This window comes from Meleagris gallopavo, chromosome 8 (genome assembly GCF_905368555.1).
Source record: "Meleagris gallopavo chromosome 8, MGAL_WU_HG_1.1, whole genome shotgun sequence".
In the NCBI taxonomy this organism is placed as follows: domain Eukaryota; kingdom Metazoa; phylum Chordata; class Aves; order Galliformes; family Phasianidae; genus Meleagris; species Meleagris gallopavo.
The window spans coordinates 12,523,383-12,545,731 of NC_139411.1; the positions used below are offsets into that span (position 1 = coordinate 12,523,383).

The 22,349-nt window shown below is 37.2% G+C and overlaps 2 protein-coding genes across 4 annotated transcripts in view; one reads left to right on the forward strand and one right to left on the reverse strand.

Moving 5' to 3' along the window:
• Positions 1–646: 646 nt before the first annotated feature.
• Positions 647–6,525, reverse strand: RPS24 (ribosomal protein S24). Of its 2 annotated transcripts, XR_014884613.1 has the most exons (7): positions 6,433–6,525; positions 5,235–5,300; positions 4,689–4,898; positions 4,088–4,198; positions 3,223–3,240; positions 1,469–1,506; positions 647–738 (listed from the first exon to the last, which is right to left on the reverse strand). XR_014884613.1 is itself a non-coding variant. In XM_003207931.5 (6 exons), the coding sequence occupies exons 1-5, from the start codon at positions 6,433–6,435 to the stop codon at positions 1,504–1,506; spliced, it is 393 nt and encodes a 130-aa protein (XP_003207979.1). In that variant the 5' UTR covers positions 6,436–6,525; the 3' UTR covers positions 647–738; positions 1,469–1,503. The 2 variants fall into 2 exon arrangements, 1 of the variants encoding a protein (XP_003207979.1); XM_003207931.5 differs by lacking the exon at positions 3,223–3,240.
• A 25-nt stretch (positions 6,526–6,550) lies between these two features.
• POLR3A (RNA polymerase III subunit A) overlaps positions 6,551–22,349 on the forward strand; it is a 34,164-nt gene continuing 18,365 nt past the window's right edge. For both annotated transcript variants that reach the window (XM_010714342.4, XM_010714343.4), the window contains exons 1-19: positions 6,551–6,937; positions 7,078–7,213; positions 8,202–8,339; positions 8,918–9,089; positions 9,902–10,056; positions 10,998–11,237; positions 12,131–12,293; positions 12,471–12,607; positions 13,100–13,203; positions 13,920–14,061; positions 14,546–14,686; positions 15,646–15,715; positions 16,657–16,784; positions 17,579–17,717; positions 18,267–18,431; positions 18,712–18,884; positions 20,022–20,133; positions 20,786–20,904; positions 22,198–22,335. In XM_010714342.4, the coding sequence (XP_010712644.1) occupies positions 6,894–6,937; positions 7,078–7,213; positions 8,202–8,339; positions 8,918–9,089; positions 9,902–10,056; positions 10,998–11,237; positions 12,131–12,293; positions 12,471–12,607; positions 13,100–13,203; positions 13,920–14,061; positions 14,546–14,686; positions 15,646–15,715; positions 16,657–16,784; positions 17,579–17,717; positions 18,267–18,431; positions 18,712–18,884; positions 20,022–20,133; positions 20,786–20,904; positions 22,198–22,335 (2,616 nt within the window). In that variant the 5' untranslated portion in view covers positions 6,551–6,893. The remainder of the gene's footprint in view (positions 6,938–7,077; positions 7,214–8,201; positions 8,340–8,917; positions 9,090–9,901; positions 10,057–10,997; positions 11,238–12,130; positions 12,294–12,470; positions 12,608–13,099; positions 13,204–13,919; positions 14,062–14,545; positions 14,687–15,645; positions 15,716–16,656; positions 16,785–17,578; positions 17,718–18,266; positions 18,432–18,711; positions 18,885–20,021; positions 20,134–20,785; positions 20,905–22,197; positions 22,336–22,349) is intronic.

Below are 22,349 nucleotides of genomic sequence, written 5' to 3' on the forward strand. Positions count from 1 at the left end.
TTAGTATTCCCTTCCAATCACACTGACTCAAGGACTGCTTCCCCTCCTTGGCCTCCAAACACGATTCATCTTGCATGTATTACAATCTTCTACCTCAGTATATGCAGTATAATTTTTTTTTTTTAAATGCACTTAGATTAAGATTGGATTAGAGGTTTCTTAAACTCACTTTAACACTACCAGAGAAATTAAAGATGCGCTTCACAGTTCACAGAGCAGAGACCCCCCCAGTCTGCCCTGAAAACCCAGGAGCGAAAAGCTAGTTGTACTAGACACTCATATTAGTTAAAATCTCAACTGTTAAGTATTCAGCTCTGAATCTCTCTGCTATGATTGTCTTCCTTCCACCCCTCCACAGGTAGAATATATACAGGCCATCAAACAAGCATATTTTAAAAGGGCTCTTGAAACCAGACTGAGACCACAAGACAAAAAGTATGCCTACCTCCACTGAATAAATACTGCCTGTTCAAACTTTAAAACTATTCACTATAGAAAACTGATTCATATTTCAGGTTAATACTCAAAACAAAAGATGTTTAATTATGAAAAGACTTTAATATAGTGCAAATAGCACACCAATATTGAAGTTCTCAAGCTTTACAAAATCATAACTATTAAATCAAAACAAAATGGCAAACCAAGATTTGACTGACATAGTTTATTTAATGTTAAAGCCAGATGAGCAGCTTCTTTCCAGAACAGTTCTTCCCATACTTCTTGATGGAATTATGTAGCCTGTAAAGAAAGAGAAAGGTCAGTTCCAGAAGATTACAACAGATTCCATACTCACACTTTTATGGGGAATGAATAACTTCTTTCCAAATATTGCTCTCCTTAGAAAAACATAAGATTCAAAGCTTCACAGTCCCATAGTCATGGGAACGAGCCCAGATAACAGCATTTCTCTAGAATTCAACAATCTAGAATTCCTCTGCCAACCTCCTGCTCAAGACATTATATTCACTGGAGCATCTGTAATAAAACCACACTTAGATCTGCAATGGTTACTGCCCACTGCATATCCATTTTACTTGTTTCTGCAGCAAAGACTAAAAACAAAGTCTAGCACTTGTCTGAAGTAATATCAGGCATCTAATTAAATATCACTAAAACAGAATTGTTTCCAAAGCTGAAGTTATACAAATCCAAACAGCCTCAGAAAATACGAAGTTACTCTATCCTTATCATATTTACTTTAGTTTCACTGCAAGTTCTATGAACAGTAAAGCAGAACTTGGCCCGAGCTAGAAAACTTCAGATTATCTATTAACCAGATATTTCATGCAAGTTCAAGAAACAAATAATCAATTCAGTAATAAGCAGAATAGTGATCTGTAAACATTAGTCTTCCTTATACTGATATAGAACATGCAGACACTGTCTTCACATAAACCAACATTAAACTTACATCACAGTATAACTACAGCCTAATGTCTACTTTTACAAAGTATCCCCCAAGTCATACCTGTTATCCATTTTCCCCACCTGAAGTACATCCAGTTACTGAAAAAGAAAAACATTTTATGAGAATGGTTTACTAATATTCCGCTACTGTAGATGATATAGACTTGAAAACACAATTTGCTTTTTCCAGTTACCACAATTACATGTGATAGGAAAACCTCTGAATTTTTACTACCGTAAAGGTTAAATACTTGGATTTCATGCATTCCCTCAAGCTTAAAATCAAATCTAAGAATGACTGTACAGAGCTTAAGTAACTCTCAGGATGCAGTTACATATTCACTTATAGCTGAAGGCTACAATGGTTAAGTGCTTAGCCATTCACATTACTGCTTGGTCATGTTTGAAAAAGAAAACAAAAACAAAACATTTCTGTTAAAAAAAATCCACATGCCAAAACCTGTCAAAATGTCTTGACATTAGAAGGCATGGGGTTTTATCCTTAAAAACGATACTTTCCTGAAGACGTCTAATCAAGTGCCTACAAACATCTGATATAAACAATTCTCACAGACTGCATAGGTGAACACTAAAATAAATTTCACGATTCCTATTGAAAATGCAGGTGGCTGTGAATAAGGATGTTATAGCACAATTACGTATAAGCATGCATTTTACAAGACAAAGCTTTAAGGCGGGAGTGTATTCTGCAATTCCTTTCTGTGATACAACAAATTTCCCCAAACAGATTTTCCAGAGAGCATGTTAATTAATTTGTCCTTAGTTATTAACACATGGATCACCAAAGGTCAAACAAAGAACAAGATCTTAACTATGCATACCCAAATAATACCCAAAGATAATTTTAAAGGACATCAAAAAACCCTTATACCAAAAAGCTGTCCCCTTACTACTAAGAAGGCATGCTAGTTTGACAACCATTTGATAAAGATGTCGCATTTGCTTTATAGTCATCACAGCACACATGCCTACCCCTGATCACAAAAATGCTCAGAGTTAAGGAGATTTTAAATGAACTGGACAACTTTAACTCAAATAACAGTTAACAAATGTAAATACTAGACTGTTAACAGCTATCTTCAAGTGCCAGAACTCCTCAAGGCAATTAGCCATACCAGGTATCAGTGCAGCACTGACTCCCCTCAGTATTCGCAATAGATGCATGCTAATATTACAACTACAGTAAAGGATATTTTGTACTTTTCTACTTTGAACAATGTATGACTTCACTATTCAACTAGCATTGAAATGAGAAGATGAAAAATGTTCCAGATCACAGCGAATAGCATCCTCATCTATCCAGTGACTGCAAGAACTTCATTTATACAAGACACAACACAATTTTAGAGTAGCTGCTGTCATTTGTATCTCTGCTTAGAATAGTTAAAAGTTTAATGCTGACAACAGGTGCAGTTTACAACTGCTGGCTGAACTCCATTAAGCTGTGATGCGACTTAAGTCCTCAAAAAGATGCATAAGTATTTTTAGCTTAAGGTCAAGTTACACATCCAATTACACTATACTACTCCTAACCAGAATTGCAGTATTTTGAATAAATATATCAAAAGCAATGAGCTGTCCTGCCTTCTTCTCACTGGAAACTCCACATTTTCCATGTACTTTCACTAGCTCAGAAAAAACTTCACTAATGTAGTCATCTGAATCCTTACAAGACAGAAGTTCGAAGCTAGCACATAAGCATGCAAGGGAGCACAGTGCTTCAATGTGACAGGATAAAAAAAAAAGTGTTTCAGTGATGTATAATTCAGTCACACCCATGCTCGTTTTCAGTACCTGCTAGATACTTCATTTCTGATGGAGAATCCCAAGAAAGTAGGAAAAAAAGCAGAAGCGAAGATTACTGAAGTTCAAGATGTTAAAGCAATATAACAGTTACAGATCTATGCAATAAACCCAACAACCTCTTCTTATTCAAATGCAGTTGCAAAACCCACTTAGCAGCACAAGCCAGTGCTCAAACCTCAGTGTTATCTAAAGTGCAAGAAGCTGCTGAGCAAAGAGATCACCTTCACACCCAGTTTTCTCCTTTGTTTTGATGATTTTGCTTCATCATAAAGGAACTCGGTCTCTCCTCAAGCTGCATGCTTTCTAGATTTGTACTGACTAGCAGCCCATAGCATAGAAAGCTCCCAGCAGCAAAAAAAAAAAAACCCAGTTGTTAATCAGTCCTTAGAACCAATATAAAGCACTACTGTTCCTTATTTCTACTTCGTCTTCACCACCTACAACACAAATCCTTAAAACTTAAAAGAATACTAACTTAATAGAATAAATGTTAGATATTTAGGTAGTCTGAGTAACTAGCATTAAGTAATTAATTTGTACATAGCATTACTGAGTTATGAGATTAGAGCATTACTGTTAGGTATAACAAATCTTAGCTTTAGTTCAAGTGACATGTAAGAAACAATCATTTAAGAAGCACTGTCTCATTTTTTATCAGCTAAGCTGCAGCAGTGAGGAGCAAAACTAAGCTACTGAGCTAATAAGCTATATATGACCACACAGATTACCTTCTGTGATCCAGTAGAAGAGGTAAAAGAAATGGAAGAAAGACAAGGTTATTCTGTTGAATAACTTCTTACCAACATTTCAAAAGTAACATGCCAACTCTAGCCTACAGATAATCTCATCATACCTTCTTGCCAGCACCAACATTTGCCTTAGCTGTACCCCTGACTTTCTTCATTCTGTTCTTACGTTCCTTCCGCTGCTTCCTAGAAGTCTTCTTCTTCTCATACAAACCATGCTAATAAAACACAAAGTTGCATTCAATATCTGTTCAGTGGTTTTCATTCTATGAAATACAATTGTTTTAGTACTTCTAGACTTCTCAAGTACTGTTTCAATGAAATAGCAGCTAAACAGCAAGACAACTTCATTTACAGATGATAAAATAAAGGAAACACTAAGCTCTTGCACAGACCAGCCCCACTGTTCAGGGTTAGAGTGTTTTAACAATGATTAAGGAATTCTTCTTTGCAGTAGATCACAAATAACATCCGTTTGGCCATCCCAATTCTAACTATAGTACATTATACCAGAAACAATCTATTTTTCCAATGCAAAAGCTAATCCATGCTATGTTAGGACCTCTTACATAACACTAAATTCCCTATGCACAGCAATATCTCCATAAGACCACACGTATGTTGCTTGTTTGTTTGTTTTGTTACATGAAAATGAACTACTAAACACAGCCAAATTGTTTTCTGGTTACTGCAGAACAAATAACCTACCCTGGCAAGTCTGTGTTTTGGTTCATTTTTCTTTGCATAGTCCAAGGAATCGTAGATCATGCCAAAGCCTGTTGTTTTGCCACCACCAAAGTGAGTTCTGAAGCCAAATACGAATATAACATCAGGGGTCGTTTTGTACATTTTCGCCAGCTTTTCCCTGATTTCTGTTTTGGGGACTGTGGCCTTCCCAGGATGAAGAACATCAATCACCTAAAAAAAATTTAAGTCAATAAAAGCCAAAGACAGTCAATACCTAACACAACAACTGGACTCCCACCCCCAACTCAAAACCTGAACTAGGCCACCCTAGCCATACAAAGTATCATTATCCTAATCCAGCTGTGTTCCTAACAGTGTCCTGCTTCAAATGACAGGTCTACATGCTATCCCATCATGAAGATTTACCTTCAGCATGCAGGAATGTGTTTAAACCTCTACACACCTGACAATGTTAACACTTCAAAGGCCCCTTGCTTATAATGATTTAAAATACACACAGTCAAGAACCAATAAACAACTGAAGATAATATTCAGTGTTTTTCTTACCATCTGCTTGCGCTGAAGCAGTCTGTTTGTCATGAACTTCCTAGTTCTTATGGTCACTGTGTCATTCTGCAAAACAGTGTACAAAGAAGTGATACAAAACCATAGTTTACAAAACCTAATGTATATATAATGCATGACACCACTGCAGTCACCACTCTACTTGAAGTTAACTGCATTCCAATTAAACACACTTGTCTCATGCAATAGGATTCATCCTAGAGAACTAGGGTACACTGAAGAATAGTCACTCCCAGCCCATGAGCCAGACAGAAACATATATATCACCTTTATTTTAACATACTGAAATAATTTTATTCAAACACATAGACTACAAAAAGGAAGCTATAACAAACTCACAGAATTATCAGGGTTGGAAGGGACCTCAAAGATCACTGAGCCCAACTCCCTGTGAAAGCAGGTTCCCTACAGCAGGCCACACAGGTAGACTTCCAGATAGGTCTTGATATCTCCAGATGTGGAGATACCACAACCTTTCTGAGCAGCCTGTTCCCGTGCCCTGCCACGCTGGTATTAAAGTAGTTCTTCTTTGCATTAGTATGGAATTTCTTATGTTCCAGTTGCTGCCCACTACCTCTTATTCTACTGCTGCTCATCACTGAAAAGAATCTGTCCCCCATCAACTTGACACTTTAGATATCTATAAACAGTGATGATTGCGCTCATGGCTTTCTCTTTTCCAGAAGGAGAAGTCTCAAGTCTCTCACAGCCTTTCCTCACACATGAGATGCTCCACACCTTTAATTATCTCCAGGCACTACAACAAGATAAGGTTCTTTATGAAAGCTACACATTTTGTCTTGACAAGGCTTTCCAGATAGGAAGCACCAAAGAAGTAAAACACGAGTACAACCCAGAGTGCTCCACCAAAACACAGAGACACAGCACTTCAGTACCTCAGTGCCGCCTGCACCTACGGCCGCTCCCCCTGGCAGCGGCAAGGCGGCCCAGCAGGCCCAACACACGCCCAGCCTCGCTTCCCCCCAGCTCCTAGCAGCATCAACCAGGCCGCAGGAATGCCGGTTGTAAGCAACACCGTCCCCCATCCGCTGCACGCCATACCCGCGCAGTCCCTTGCAGGCAAGCCAGCCCAGCAGGGCGTTGCTTCCCAAGAGGCTCTCAGAGCGCGGATGGCAGCACAGCAGGGCGGATAGCACAACCTCAACAGCCCCACACTCACCATCTTGTCGGCACCCTCCCTGCCAGCGAGCGAGAAAAGGAAGTGGCGCCGCGGCGCAGCCAATCATAAGGCGGTGCTGGGGGCCTTCAGCCGGGGAGGGGCCATGAGCGAGCTTGACTGTTCCAGTGCCGGAGCTGGGTGGGAAGAGTATGAGTGTATTGACGGGGTTTCACGTAGGGGTTCTGCAGCTAAGCAGGGTGCTTCAGTAGGCTCGCGCTGTGATCTGGTTCTGCTCGTTTGGCGATTTGTTCTGTCCTGCTCCCGGTGAGGGAAACTGGGGAACACGGGACTGGCGTGGAGCCTCGGACCCCGCACCTGTAGGAGGCCGTGAGCTCTCTCCGGCAGGGGGTGCTGCAGGAGGGCGCTGCGTCGCTCTCTCCATTCTGCTCCCATCGATCTATGGTAGGCGATCTGGTGCTGGTGCTGCTGCTGCCGCATGCAGTCTCCGTGCCGCCGGCGCCATGGTGAAGGAGCAGTTCCGGGAGAGCGATGTGGCCAAGAAAATGTGAGTGGGACCGTGGCGCGGGAGGCAACTGAGACCGGGTGGCTGGAGAGGCCGTTGGGAAAAGCGGTGATGTGGGCGGGGGGGGGGCCGCGTGTGCGCAGTCAGCCCTGAGTGACCCTGTGTGAACTCTCGCTTCCCAGAAGCCACATCTGCTTCGGGATGAAATCCCCAGAGGAGATGCGGCAGCAGGCCCACATCCAGGTGGTCAGCAAGAACCTGTACAGCCAGGACAACCACCACGCCCCGCTGCAGTACGGTGTGCTCGACCACCGCATGGTGAGGAGCCTCAGTTTCCTACAACGTCCCTTTTGGGGAATGGCATGAAGTAGTTACAAATGAGATATCTGAAGTTTACTATTCAAAATATTTGCAAATGTATTTCTACTTCCACAACATAGGCTGTTAGTTGCAGTGGGATCTGCAACTTGGCAATTTGGATGGCTCAGTAAAGCACTCTTGGGAGTTAGCAGACGAGATTTCTCTGCCCAATTCTTAGAGACCCAGAGACATTCATCCACAAAACATGGAGCTGAGGTCCGTGGGCTGCAGATCAGTTGCCACAGCTGCATGGTTCAGTGTCTGCTGTTAAGAGGCGCTGTGTGGAAAACTTTTCTCCCCCTCTACTCTGCTCCAGTGGGACCACATCTGGAATACTGTGTCCTGTTCTGGGCTCTCTAGTTAAAGAAAGATAGGGAACTTCTAGGGAGAGTCCAACAGGAAGCCACAGAAATGTTGAGGGTCCTGGAGCATTTCCCTCCTGAGGAAAGGCTGAGATACATGGGACTGTTCAGCCTGGAAGAGAAGGCTGAGAAGGGATCTAATCAATATGCAGCAGTAGGATAAGGGGCAATGAGAACAAACTGCAACACAGGAAGTTGCATGTAAATATGTAAAATAAATTCTTTACTGTAAGAGTGACAGTGCCCTGAAACAAGCTGCTCAGAGAGGTTGTTGAGTCTCCTTCTCTGGAGATATTCAGTATCTGGCAGGACTGCTGCCTACTAGACTTGCTGTAGAGAATTTGCTTTAGCAGGGAGTTGGACTCACTGATCTCCAGAACTCCCTTCCAACCCCTGTGATTCTATGATATGTATTTCATGAAGTGCCACTGACATGCTTCTGTTACTGGGAAAAAAAAAAAGAGTGAGGGCTGTTGGTCTGCTATCAAGATAGTTGCCTAGCCTAAGGACTGTTCTGTCTTTTACATATTTAGCTCATTACAGCTAAAGCTTTATTCTGTGTATGTGTTCCCTTCCTTTCAAAGGGAACAAGTGAAAAAGATCGTCCCTGTGAAACCTGTGGAAAAAACCTGGCTGACTGTTTGGGGCACTATGGGTACATTGACTTGGAATTGCCGTGTTTTCATGTTGGATACTTCAAAGCTGTGATTGGCATCTTGCAGGTAAACTTAATTTTTATTTGCCATCAATATCTAGGCTGGTAAAAGGAAATGATGGAAGAGAAATGAGATACTGAGGTGATACAAGAGGTACTGCTTGAAAAACAGTGGTTCAGAGGACAAATGTAAGATTGTGTTAAATATTTTATGCAATTTGTGTTTTTTAATAAGCATGTTTAAGTATCAATTCTAGTAATGTAAATGCATCAATATTATTCTTTGTGATCCAAACAGATTAGAATCAAAATGTAGAATCATTAATCTGATATCTTTCTCTAGTTGTTTGAAGTAAATGTGTACGACATAACTTGCCTTTTAGACCATTCTAGTGAATCACAGCTCTGTTTGCTTCGTATGTTTTTTTAAGTCTTGCAAAACTTAGACAAGGATTTTTTTTCTGTATTTTTTTCCCATGAACTTGTTTTTTTGTTGTTGTTGTTGTTATATAAATTCATCTTTCATCCAAGCCTACAGTATTTTGTTAAAAAATCCTGTTTGCTAGTGAAGAGCTCAGGTTGTGGTAGAGGTTACAACTCTGCATGTTTGTGTTAAACGACTGTGCTTACGTGTTCACATTAAAGATGATCTGCAAAACCTGTTGCCGTATCATGCTGTCAGTAGAAGAAAAAAAACAGTTTTTGGATTATTTGAAGCGGCCAGGCCTTACATATCTTCAGAAGAGAGGGCTGAAAAAGAAGGTGTCTGAAAAGTGCCGGAAGAAAAACACTTGTCCTTACTGTGGTGCCTTTAATGGTGAGCACTGACATTAACAATTTTTCATAATTCTTTACTGCGATGGTTTTTATCCTTGTTCTTTCCACAGTTAATGGATATTTTCTTTGTCTACTCGTAAGAAACAGGTTGTTGCATTCTTTATACCAAACAAAGTCTTATTGACATTTCACGTATGCGGAAGTAGACATTGAGCGAGTAACTTACTTTTTATGCATCTCTTCATTACAATGACCAATACTTAATACTTGAATAAGGTGTGTATTGAAAATGTTAAGTCATGGCCTGAAGCAGTGATTGAACACCTGGTGGGAAGGCAGGGCCAACCCAGGGGAACTCAGGTGCATGCAATGCAGCTAAGTGACCGAAAGGGGTGGAGCCAGGATCCACACCTTCTCACACCTCATTTAAGGATTGGCAGCAGTGGTAAGTTTGTTTCTTTGGAATTCTTTATGCATCTGAGGCCTTTTGAAGATGAGTAGCATCTTTTCTTTGTTTTGGTGCCTACAGTCCTTGCTGCAGTCTGGGATCTTGCTGTTCTACTGTCTTTGCTGTGTTTTCTATCATGCTACAGGGGCCAAAAAAAAATAAAGTCCTGTTTAACCATTTGTTTAAAATGTGGCAAGCTGTTGTTGATGACTGGTACCTTGTCTTGGAAGCATTTGTAGACTGTAATTCTGATTTTCATTTTTCATAATCCTGTTAAACTGTTCTTCATAGTGTTAGATATGCTTGCCATTTTCTGGGACGGTGACTTGATTTTGAAGCAATTCTTTATGTTTTTCTGTTGTTGTTAAGTTTTTCTTTAAAACAACAACAACATTTTCTTGCAGGAACTGTGAAGAAGTGTGGTTTGCTGAAAATAATACACGAAAAGTACAAAACCAATAAGAAAGTTGTAGATCCGATAGTATCTACTTTCCTGCAGTCCTTTGAAACTGCCATAGAACATAACAAAGAAGTAGAGCCCTTACTGGGAAGAGCTCAGGTGAGCTTTGTTATTACTTCAACTTTTTGCTCATTTTTGTGCATAATAATATAAAAATAAAGCTTTTGAAGGGTTTTCAATGTAGCAGTTTTTTGTGGACCAGTATTTTTAAATACTGAGACACATGAAGAATGTTTACTGTATTGTGACCATTACTTTGTTTCTTAGTGTCTTCTGGTATGTAGTTTTCTGCCTGTAAGTGAGGGGATTGTTCTTCATATGTGAGAATTCAAGAAGCTTAAAAAAAAAAAAAAAAAAAGAGGGGGAGAGGGGGCAGGACATGTAGATTCACTGTAGTCTGAGTTGATTGTAATATGTAGAAATTCGTTTTCTTCAGAAGAATGTAATAATGATGAGAGAGGAGGCTTAATCAGCTCTTATTGTTTCATACAGCTTTGCATTGTATGAAACGATGCAGTTTGTTCTGCATTGTTGTTCACAGTTGTTTCTGTTCTTGGTGAGCTGGGAAGGTATCAGGGTAGATATATGCACAGCAAAAGTAATGAGCATCTGGAGTTTTTCATACTGCAGAAGTAGGTGTACTAGAAGAGAAATGAAAGGCGTTTCTTGTCTTATTTTTTTTAAAGAAAAACTAGAAAGTACTGTAGTTCATGTCAATTTCTGCTAATTAAGTAAGGAAAGTATTTTAAGTTTGTTGTAATGCCTTTATTACATTGCTTTAAGAAGTAACTATGAAATACTGCTAAAAATGACATAATGCTGATGAACAAAGGCAACAAAAATAGCAAGTATAAGAAACTATAAAGGTTGGTTCAGAATTAATAAACTAAAACTTAGCTTTATGTGTGTTGATAGTGGTTTTCTATTTGTCCTTTTTAAATACTGATTGTTCAACGATCGAGTGGACGAAGGGAGGAAGGAAGAGTTGCAAATTGTTACATGATGGCTCGATTTTTACCATTCTCTGTTGGATTTTGTAGGAAAACTTGAATCCTTTAGTAGTATTGAACCTCTTTAAAAGAATCCCAGCAGAAGATATCCCTCTGCTTCTAATGAACCCAGAAGCAGGTAAGCCTTCAGATTTGATTCTCACAAGGCTTCTAGTGCCTCCGCTGTGTATCAGACCCTCTGTTGTGAGTGACTTGAAGTCTGGCACCAACGAAGATGACTTGACAATGAAACTGACAGAGATCATTTTCCTCAATGATGTAATAAAAAAGGTGAGTCATCCTTCAAGCTCTCTGAGTCTGTTACTTTCAAAATGTTTAGTACTGACTATAGCAAGCAGTTTTATATGTACTGCTGCTCCCAGTCCTGCAAACAGTCTGTGCTGTACCACTGGTGTTTGGAATTCTATTGAAAGACATCAAGTTGCTTCAAGTAGAGCTTGCTTTCTGGCTGCTTGTGTTATACAACCTGCTAAAAATATACTGGAGACATGGGGCAAGACTTTTCATTTTGGTTTTGGCCTGTGAATTCATTTTTTGTTTGATTGTAGGTTTTTTTCTGCCCCCTTCTCATTATTGTAACATTTTTTTTGAATGGTTGCTTACAGTGTAAACATATTTATTGTCTTTTGTGTAAATCTTTCTAGTTCCTAACCTTTTTCTATTCTATCTGTTATTAAGAAATCAGTTTTCAGTTAGTGCATTTATCAAGCTGAATAGGAATATATCTGACAGTTTACCATTTGTTTATAGGAACTGTTCTACCAGACTAATTTTTTTCAAGATTTTCAAAACTGATCTTTTGTCAGAAAGACAACACTAAGTTAGCAAACTCTCCTGTGATTGAAGAATGATTTAAGTACTGATTGTTTTCCTGGTTGTGTAATTATATTATCTTCAGCAGATTGGAAAAATATACAATTTAAAGGAATTCATAGTTATTGTTTTTGTCAGCTTTTGACAAATGCACAATTTCTTTGTTGTTTTTGTGGAAAGACTTATACTCTAGCAATAGAAAGTTGCCTTGCCTTTTTCATTCTAATGAGTGTGAAGTTTTTTGATGTTATTTTCCGAAAAAGAGTTGTGCTCATTGTCAGAATTAAAACTCTTTACTAGTTTAATTTGTTGCTTTGTTTATTTTCTGAAATGGATGACTTTTTTTTTAGCACAGGATATCAGGAGCCAAAACACAGATGATTATGGAAGATTGGGACTTCCTTCAATTGCAGTGTGCCCTTTACATCAACAGTGAGCTTTCTGGAATTCCTCTGAACATGGCACCTAAAAAATGGACCAGAGGCTTTGTCCAGAGACTTAAGGGAAAGCAAGGTTTGTCTAGGAAGTTGGTTTTAATTAAGTTAAAACTATTTTCTATTCCAAAGCATCTCTTTGTTAGCATTGTGTTGTGCTACTGATATGTACCTTGAAAGGTATTCTAAAGTGTTATCATAACAGGCAGCATTTTGAAATTAACTTTCTCTAAAGGAGTTCTTGTTTGTTTGTTAGGTCGGTTTAGGGGGAATCTGTCTGGAAAGCGAGTGGATTTCTCTGGCAGAACGGTTATTTCCCCTGATCCTAACTTAAGAATAGATGAAGTAGCAGTGCCTATTCATGTTGCTAAAATACTGACTTTTCCTGAAAAGGTAGGTAGCGCAGAGCCAAAACTTTTCTCTGCCTTTTTGTGTTTTTTTTGGGGGGTTGTTTTGTTGTTAGTTTTTTTAATCGTATATAAGTGTAGTTGTTACTTACACTGTTCTTTTAAAACAGAATAAATGTGTTACTTATCTGCTCAGCATGTGATTTGACTGCTGCTGGTAAACAAAACTTGTACTATCGGATGTATACAAGTACTGTGGAAGCATATGGTGTAAGGAGTGACAGACCAGGATAGAATGGTTTACCTTGATGTCTTCGGACTTTAAATATAGCTTCATATTTTCATTGATTTATCTGTTTAATGAGTGATTGTTTTATTTCTAAATTTCTTTCCCAGACTTCTCATGTATTTTCACCATTGCTGTGCTCTAAATTTTTCTCTCCTTACTTCACAGCTGAAGGCTGTGAGGGGAATTATCATTTGAGCCGAAAATTTGCAAATGTTTCATTTGTTCCTGTTTGAAATGTTTATGCAATAGGTGAACAAAGCAAATATTAATTTTATGAGGAAACTTGTCCGCAATGGTCCCGATGTTCATCCTGGAGCCAACTTCATTCAGCAAAGGCACACTCAGATGAAAAGGTACCGTGTTTATCTGTAATTATTCACTTTTCATCTTTGCTCATGAGCTTGTTCTTACTGCTGTTCTTTTGTATCTAAAGAGAGTGGCATCATTTTTTCTCTAGCATCTTTCATAAAGGACAGTAGCAAGAAAACAATTATATGAAGAGGACTTATGCATAACCTCTTCAGGTTTAGTGTGTGTGTGTGTGTATGTAGTGAATATATACTTAAAATTCACATATTAATGATAGTGAACTGCAATTAGATTACTTTAGGGCAGTCTCTATTTGGTATTGAGGCCAGGATACCATAGGTAGTATAGAAACTTGAATGAGATGAATGCTTTACTGAGAGGTGATAAGTGAAAGGAGACAATATTGGTCACTTTGTGCTGTCTGTTTTCACCCAAGGGCTATCAGTTTATGGATACTAAAAAGTAATTGTATGAGAATGAAATTCCCTCTTCTCCCTGATACATCTGAAATAATTGGTTTGTCTTTGTAGGCTTTCTTAGTTTTTGTGGTAATAACCGTCGTTTTTACTAATATCACAACTTTGTTACTTAAAATAGCAACTGATCTAATATTTAGTGATGCAGTCCCTACATTTTGTGATCTAGTCACTGCAGTACAAATACTCCAACATTTAATGAAGAAGCTTGCATTGTGTACGCAGTATTTATTACAAGTTCTGTTTGTCTTTTTTTATGATGCATTGTTGTGTGGTGTTATAAGATTTTTGAAATATGGAAACCGAGAAAAGATGGCACAGGAGCTGAAATTTGGTGATATCGTGGAACGGCATCTTATAGATGGTGATATTGTCCTGTTCAACCGACAGCCCTCTCTCCATAAGCTGAGCATTATGGCTCACATTGTGAGTGCACAGTCTCTAACAGTAAGATGGAAGTACATCGTGTGATTGTTAAGAGGCCTTCATTTGCAGCTGTTTATCTCTTGCATGTACAGAAATAGCTTCTTTTCTAACTGTGCAGTTGTGCTTTTCTGTGTGGGAATTGATGTGTGTAATTGGACAGTATGCTGCCAGACAGTTTTTTTTAATAGCTCTATTTGACTTCAGAATCTGTTTTTGAGTAAGCATTTCATTATTGTAGAGTTCTTGTAGCCTATACAAAGCATTCTGTGTAAATACTTCATAATAGAAGTTAGATGTATTTGTGTAACCAATAATGTGTTCAGTTTCTGTTGTTTCATGGCTGTGATGAGTCCTACAGTCAGAAATTTTGATGCATATCTGTAATAAACAGAATGTATAATGCCTACGAAGAAGCACTTGAGCTTAGTTTTTCATCTCTCAACATGCTTCGCTGCATGCAAAGCACTTTTTTCTCTGTTTGCAGGCTAGAGTAAAACCCCATAGGACATTCAGATTTAATGAATGTGTCTGTACACCATACAATGCAGACTTCGATGGTGATGAGATGAATCTTCACCTTCCTCAGACAGAAGAAGCAAAAGCAGAAGCACTTGTTTTAATGGGGGTATGTATGTAGCTCATGTACTGGGACTTTGCTAATGATGGCCATGCCTTGTAATACCTCTCCTACATGTGAGATCCAAAATCATCATCAGGTTCAGTGAGTATGGATAGTATGCAGCTGTGAAACTCCTTAGAAGCAAAAAGGAAAAGGGAATTGAGAATAAATCAGGGCTGTTAGTTTGACAGTAGACTGGATGATAGTCTAACACACGTGCATTTAGCATTCCTGGCAAATTCTGGATTTTTGAATAAGTACATGTTGTCAACATGTTTCTGCTTGACTACTATTATCAGTTGCTGCCAAAATAGTGTTTGTGCTGAGCTAATAGTTACTGGAGAAGACAGATGAGTAGGTTTTTATTTAGGAGGGGGAAAAAATGGAGAAAAAAAAAAAAAGGTAAGTAGAGGAATATGGTAGTTGCAGTGCCTTATCTGTAGCATGAAAGTAGAGTCAGTAGCACTAATTTGAGGATTTTCCAGTACATTGGTCCTCTCGGGTGACTACTCTTGTGCGAAGGTAGCTGTTGTTTGCAGCATGTACTGACTTTCTGAGGTGACTTGGGAGCTTAAAAAAAAGAAAGCTTAACTATTAAAACAAACAAACAAAAAAACCAAAACATAATCTAGGTTTCTGTTGTCGTGTGAATAGTTCAGGTAAATCTAAGGCAGCCAGGTACTGAATAGATGGGATTATAGAGATGACTTACTGGAGCAGGAAATACTATGAGTGGGAGCTCCGTACCCTAAACTCAAAATTTGTTTGCTGTATTTGTTTGAGGAAAAGCAGTATTTCAGTTTGTTTGTGATACATGTTAAATCATAGTTTTTAATGTTCAGTGCATGGAAGTGATGTATTTTAAAAATATTTGAGTGAAGTGGATACATGTGTCAGTACCTAAATCTACCTAAATGGAATATCAGTGTTTTGCAGTGTGTAACTTTTGATTTTATATCATATAGACTAAAGCAAACTTGGTAACACCAAGGAATGGGGAACCCCTAATTGCTGCTATTCAAGATTTCTTAACAGGTATGTACTTAATCTTATTTTAGAGCTGTGTAATATAAGAATTCTTTGAGAATCTTTTTGTAATAATTTTTCTATACTAACTTAAAATTTGGCTTTTACAAGTAAAAGTGACTGTATGAGAGTAAGGCTATTTTTTTTAGTCTGAAATAGAATGTTCTTCAGATACCTTCTGATACTGTCAACTTCAGTTGGTGCCATTTTTAGTAGCTTTTTATGGTTTCTGGTCTTTTCATTGTCAAAAGTGAATGCTTGGTATCTTCACATGTGTTATGTAGTGTAAATTAATTATGATTATGGTAGATGAGTTAAATCTATTAGCCTAAAATGAGTTTTAACCTACAGTAAGTATCTTCAGTTTGCGTTATTTCTTCAAGAGAAGTAATGAATATATGAGAGAAAGTGTGCAAAGTCAGTGTTGAAGTTTTTTTTCTACTTATGATATAGTGTATGAAAAAGAATAGATAGTAGTAAAGGGAGAATTGTGATGAAGAGGGGTTTGGCTTCTTCTCCCAGACAGCAAACAGGACCTGAGGAAATGGCCACAAGTTGTGCCAGGGGAGGTTCAGATGAGACATAAGGAAAAATTTCTCTCAGAGAGTGGTCAGGCACTGGAATGGCCTGCACAGGGAGGTGGTGGAGTGGCCATCTGTGGCAGTGTTCAAGAGGCATCTGGATGAAGAGCTATGAGATGTGGTTTAGTAGCTTGTGGTAGCAATGGTGATGGGAGGTTGGTTGGACAAGATGATCATGTTGGTCCTTTCCAACTGTGATTCTATGATTCTGTGTTTCTATGAAATCTGAATATGATAGAATTAATTTCATCTGGAAAGCTGTGTAAAACCATTGTTACTTTGTGCTGTACATAGTTACTTAGTATCAGAATGAGGTCATTAATACTGAATATGCAGTAACCTCTGAATGTAATCACTTCTACATTTCAGGTGCCTATCTTCTTACACTAAAAGATACCTTTTTTGATCGAGCAAAAGCCTGTCAAATCATTGCTTCTATTCTGGTTGGCAAGGATGAAAAAATTAAAGTTCGTCTTCCTCCCCCAGCAATTCTGAAGGTGTGTCACACTGTTATTTAATATTAAAAACACTTCCTCTGTATGTTCTTTACCGATGATGATGTTTTTGGCAAAGAGACCATTCTTATGTTTTCTGCTGTTTGTTTTGTGTTAGATACTGTAAGGAATAAAGTGCGTTCATTTTATGAATTTATATGAATCTTTTTAACAAGGAGCAGTTTTTCTTTGACTGCTTTTGCTATTCAAAATGAGAAAACATAGCTTTTTTTCTTAGCAGTGATGGATTTGCTTATGTTTAACTACAAGTGAGTGAAGTACATAATTACATAAATCTTTAATTTCTTATAGCTTTAGGTGGCATTACATAAATAAGTAACTTATAAATGATACCTAGCTTATGAAATGAAATTGATGTAGCATCATATTTTTTTTTCTTTTCTAATCAGGGAAATGTGACAATGAGAGGGAGCAATAGAACATGTCTCAGTAAATGGATGCACATACCCTTACATAAAGAACAGACACTTAGGAATCAGCATTTATATTTATATTTATATTTATTATTATATATATATTTATATTTATATTTATATTAATATTAATATTTATATTTACATTTATATTTATATTTATATTTATATTTATATTTATATTTATATTTGTAATTATATTTATTTTCTCTAGTCAAAGGAATAGCATTATGTAGCTTTCTATTTAGTATGGAAAGATTAAGAATTAAAAACAGAGTTTTACAATTAAACTCTTACTTGCTGCTTCTAGTACTTGTATCATAAAATCTGTAACCCTAATTCCTGTCATCTTATTTTCCTAAGCCTGTAACACTCTGGACAGGAAAGCAGGTTTTCAGCCTCATTCTCAAACCCAGTGATGACTGTCCTGTAAAAGCCAATCTGCGAACCAAGGGCAAACAGTATTGTGGCAAAGGGGAAGATCTGTGTTACAATGATTCTTGTGAGTGACACTTCTAAAGCTGTGTTTTGGAAGCTTACAATAACATTGTAGATGTTCAAATTCAGACTGCTGTTGGATGTCTTTCAGAGGTGAACTGAGTGTGAGAATCTTTGAATAAAGAGAACTGTTGCTTGGTTTCTGAGATTTTTTTTGGCTGTAATTAATAATAAATTGACTGTAGTTTACTGTCCATGATTGAGGACTTTATTTCCAGATGGGTAAGATGAAAAGCTTGATTTCTTTAAAGAATTAAGTGTTTAGTGCTTTTATTTTATTTTTTAAACAAAAAATAATTAAGATTTGTGAGAAACATTGTGAATAAAATACATACACTTGCATTCTGAGGTGGAAGGAAAATACGTAAGTGTTCAGTTTTGTAGGCAAGATCAGTTTGTAGACTGTTCCTTCTTAAATACTCATTCATATACTTATATATATATATTATACATACTTATTCTTTTCTTGAACAGAATTTTTATTTGAAGAACTGCTCTTTTCTTTAAAGAGTTTGAATCGTGCATTACAATTATTTTTGCTTTCTATTTCTAGATGTCACAATTCAGAATAGTGAGTTAATGAGTGGCAGTATGGACAAAGGAACCCTAGGTTCTGGATCAAAGAATAATATCTTCTACATTTTGCTGAGAGACTGGGGACAAGTGGAAGCTGCAGATGCCATGTCAAGGCTAGCCAGACTTGCTCCTGTCTATCTTTGTAAGTTTCCTTGTAAAACAATATCTTAAAGCAGAAATCCAGAACAGTCAAGCAAAATTTTTGCTTCAAATACAATGTATCCTGTTCAAAACAAAACAGGAAAAAAGACAGTCATTAAACTGTCAAGTAGTGAAACAGTTAGTGTATTTACAAAGTGCTTATGTCTGTCACGTGGTGGGAGGAAATAACAAAGTTCCAAATGACAAAATTTCCTGATTTTCATTTCTATTTTTTATGTATGAGGTTGAGCTAGCATTATAATCTTATTATTTTATGACAGCTAATCGTGGCTTTTCAATTGGAATTGGTGACGTTACCCCAGGGCAAGGCCTGTTAAAAGCTAAGTATGAGCTGCTGCATGCTGGCTATAAGAAATGTGATGAATACATTGAAGCACTGAACACCGGCAAGCTACAGCAGCAGCCTGGTTGTACTGCAGAAGAGACACTAGAGGTAAGCATTTTAGATTAAGTCAATACGTATTTAGAAAAGAAATTTCATCAATGTATTCACAGAATCTGTGAAGCTAAACGTTGTCTCCTGATGCTTAAAAGTATGAGTAAGTGTGGTCTGTCTGTGCTTGACTTTTGTTGTCTGAATATCTAATCCTTTAGATGCATATAGCCACCTAAATGTTAAAATGTTAGCTAGATGCTTAATAACCAGGATCCTCCCACCCCGCTCGAAGTATTGAGGTGACATTAGAATAAGAATGAAAACAAGATTAATTGCATTTACCAATATTTACTGAACTAATAGACAACAGTAACAACAATTAATCTAGTCCAAGAAACAAAACTCTTTTAATTAGAATTCTGCCTACAAGCAGTATTTTTTCTTATATCCTATTAGAGTAGCTGTTAAGTGGACTTCAGTTACACTTTTTTCTTTTTACTTTTTTTCTGTTTAAAAGAAAAAAAAAAATTAAGATCAGCTAACATTATCCAAAAGCTTAGGGACAGGATCTTAATGATATCTGCTGAAGAATACTATGTTAATTACATTTAATAGTTTTATACATCTGTTCTCTTGGCTATCCATGTATTTTCTTTTACTTTGTTAGTAGGAGAAAGGGGTGTAGGGGAGGAAGCGTAGGAGGAAAAAACAAAGACAGGAAAACCCACCTGTGAAGTACTTCCACATTTGTCTAGTTACAGTTTGCCTGAAAGAAGTCTTCCCATGTTTTATGCTTTTCCTCTTTTCAGAGACCCTGTTTTTTTATATATGTAGTTTATAAAAAATCAGATATAAACATTATACATTGTGAGAGCATTCCAAAATTACTGCTTTACAGTAATCTTTCACATAGTACAGCTTAGCTTAGTTCAGTACTTGGTTTAACTAGCTTAAGAGGTTGTAATGTCCCCAGATACTGCTGCATTAACCCAAAAAAGAATTACTTGGCTGCAGACTGGAAAGTTACACGAGTTATAAGTTGCAACTTCATCAAAACAAATTCCAGGCTTATTTCTCTTAATTCTATTTTTAATACTTACTGCTGAAAGTACTGCTGGGAAGTGGTAGTATATCGTTTGTGTATGGCTTTTTTTTTTTTTTTTTACTAATACCAAATCTGTTTTTGGATTTCAGGCCTTAATACTTAAAGAACTTTCTGTTATCAGAGATCATGCTGGCAGTGCCTGTCTCAGAGAACTGGACAAGAGCAACAGTCCACTTATTATGGCTCTTTGTGGTTCTAAAGGTAGGGATAGCTGAGTTCCAGAATTAGTCTGCTAATTCCATCTCTGTTAGAATTACTTCTGTCATAATAGCTTATTTTATGCAGGCAGTTGTGCAGTTACTAAATTCACATCCTGCAAATTTGAAGTAACTCCTTTCTTCGTAATTGCTAGTTGGCTCTCATTAACTGAAAATGAGCTGGTGAACTATTTATTGTCTTCAATTTTTTTGTACTAGTTAAAAAGCATCCTACTAGAACTTGTTCTTAAGACTTTTGTTGTACCTCCCACTTGAAGAATCTCTGTCACATGGAAAAATTAGCCAGAAATGATTCCTTGAGAATTAGAAGTAGCAAAAAGCCATTTTCACTGCAAAAAAAGCTTTTTCATTCTCTGAGGTTTATGTTGTTGTAGAAATCATGGTAAACACTTAACCCTTCTTTTAAAATAAATGCTGAAATATGCTTATTGGAGAAACTGTGATTCAGGATACTAAGGCTACGATCATGGCTTTTATAAACTAGAATCCATATCCAACAGGATAGTATTGAGCTATAATGAGTGTCCATGGCTCTGAGAAAATACAGAATTGTTAGCTGTCTTCAAATAAATGAAGGCAGCTCTGTCAGGGTGTTAATATTACTCATTTGTAAGATTTTTTTCCTTCCTTTTTAGGCTCCTTCATTAATATATCCCAGATGATTGCATGTGTAGGTCAACAGGCTATCAGTGGGTCCAGAGTTCCTGATGGATTTGAGAATAGGTCTTTGCCTCACTTTGAGAAGCATTCTAAGGTAATTCTGTATGTTAAAACACTGTAAAGAAAAGTGAAACAAATCAACTTAGAACACTTTAAGAAAGGTGCATAGTAAAGAAACAGGAACACATACAGTTAATGTAAAATGTTTTGAATGTAATGTGGAGCTTAGAATTAGTATTGTGAATTGTTGTGGGACACTTCATTAGCCTAAATATTTACAGCTAGAACTTTTTCCATGCTGTTTCCCATGGTAGAATTCTAATTTAGTAATTTAAAGTAAGTTTGTGTTTTTGTTTCTAAAATTTATTTGCTAATTTGTCTTGCTGTCTCTCACTGTACTGAGAGTTTTCAGTACACCTTTTGAGTGTATTATCAGTCAGTGAAATGTCAGAAAAATCGTTCTGGGGTATGTTTTTTTTTCTTTCTGTACTAGGATATATATCATTGGATGCTTTATACATAGAGCAATGAGGAGTCATGCACTTGTTAATGCAAATCAATGAGAATTGTGGTTTATTGGTTTGTTTTTCCTTAACTGCTCGTCTGAAGTTTAATGATCAGCAGAGAAATTTCTTTACACCAGTCATCAATCTTGTTAACAGATTTAACTCAAGTGTGAGATAATAACCATGACACTTAGATCTGTTACTAAAGTCCAAATTTCAATTTATGAATTCTGCAATGTAAGATCTTAGATATTCTGAGTAAATTAAAGAAGGAATAATCTTCTTCGGTTAGGTAAGGATGAAAAATTCAAGTTTCAACTCTGGCTTTTTTTTTATTGATTTAGAAAGCATTTTCTATTATGTAGTGGCATATGGTAGTCTTCAAACTTGAACCTTTTTGTAACTTATACATGATTCTGTGTCGTCACGGAGACAGCCTGGTGTTTTTTTGACTTCATAATGCCTGCATAAAGTTCATTGTCAAGAACTATTCTCAGTCATCATAGGAAAGCATTCACAAGAATTAGTTATGTACATATTTCCATATTTTTTCTGGATTCCTTGGTCTTTAGCATGAATGTTTGTATAATCCTTTCAATTATCTTATTAAGTGAAGTTGACTTGTTAGAAGTTGGTGTAATGTTTGCAAGAGTGGCTAGAGGCATGGCTGGACTTAAAAGTGAGTTAAAATCTGGTTTGGTAGTTTGGAAAAACTAGGTGAGGATACTGAAACCTGTGTCAGATTTAAAATACATTACGTTTCAGAGCTAAACACAACTGAGACAAATTGTTCAATGCTTGTATATCACCTATCTTTATTTTTCGTTATATATGTGAAGAATGTTAATTGTATTTCAACTTCTTTCCACTCTTTCCGGTAGCTTCCAGCAGCAAAAGGCTTTGTTGCTAACAGCTTCTATTCTGGATTGACTCCCACTGAATTTTTTTTTCACACTATGGCTGGTCGAGAAGGCCTGGTTGACACTGCTGTAAAAACAGCTGAAACTGGATATATGCAGGTAACTGTCATTGG

Coding starts and splice junctions, on each gene's coding strand:
- RPS24 (XM_003207931.5), bottom strand. Junction 4,899..5,234: donor TGCTTCAGCGCAAGCAGATG/GTAAGAAAAACA, acceptor AATTTTTTTTAG/GTGATTGATGTTCTTCATCC. Junction 4,199..4,688: donor CAAAACACAGACTTGCCAGG/GTAGGTTATTTG, acceptor GTGTTTTATTAG/CATGGTTTGTATGAGAAGAA.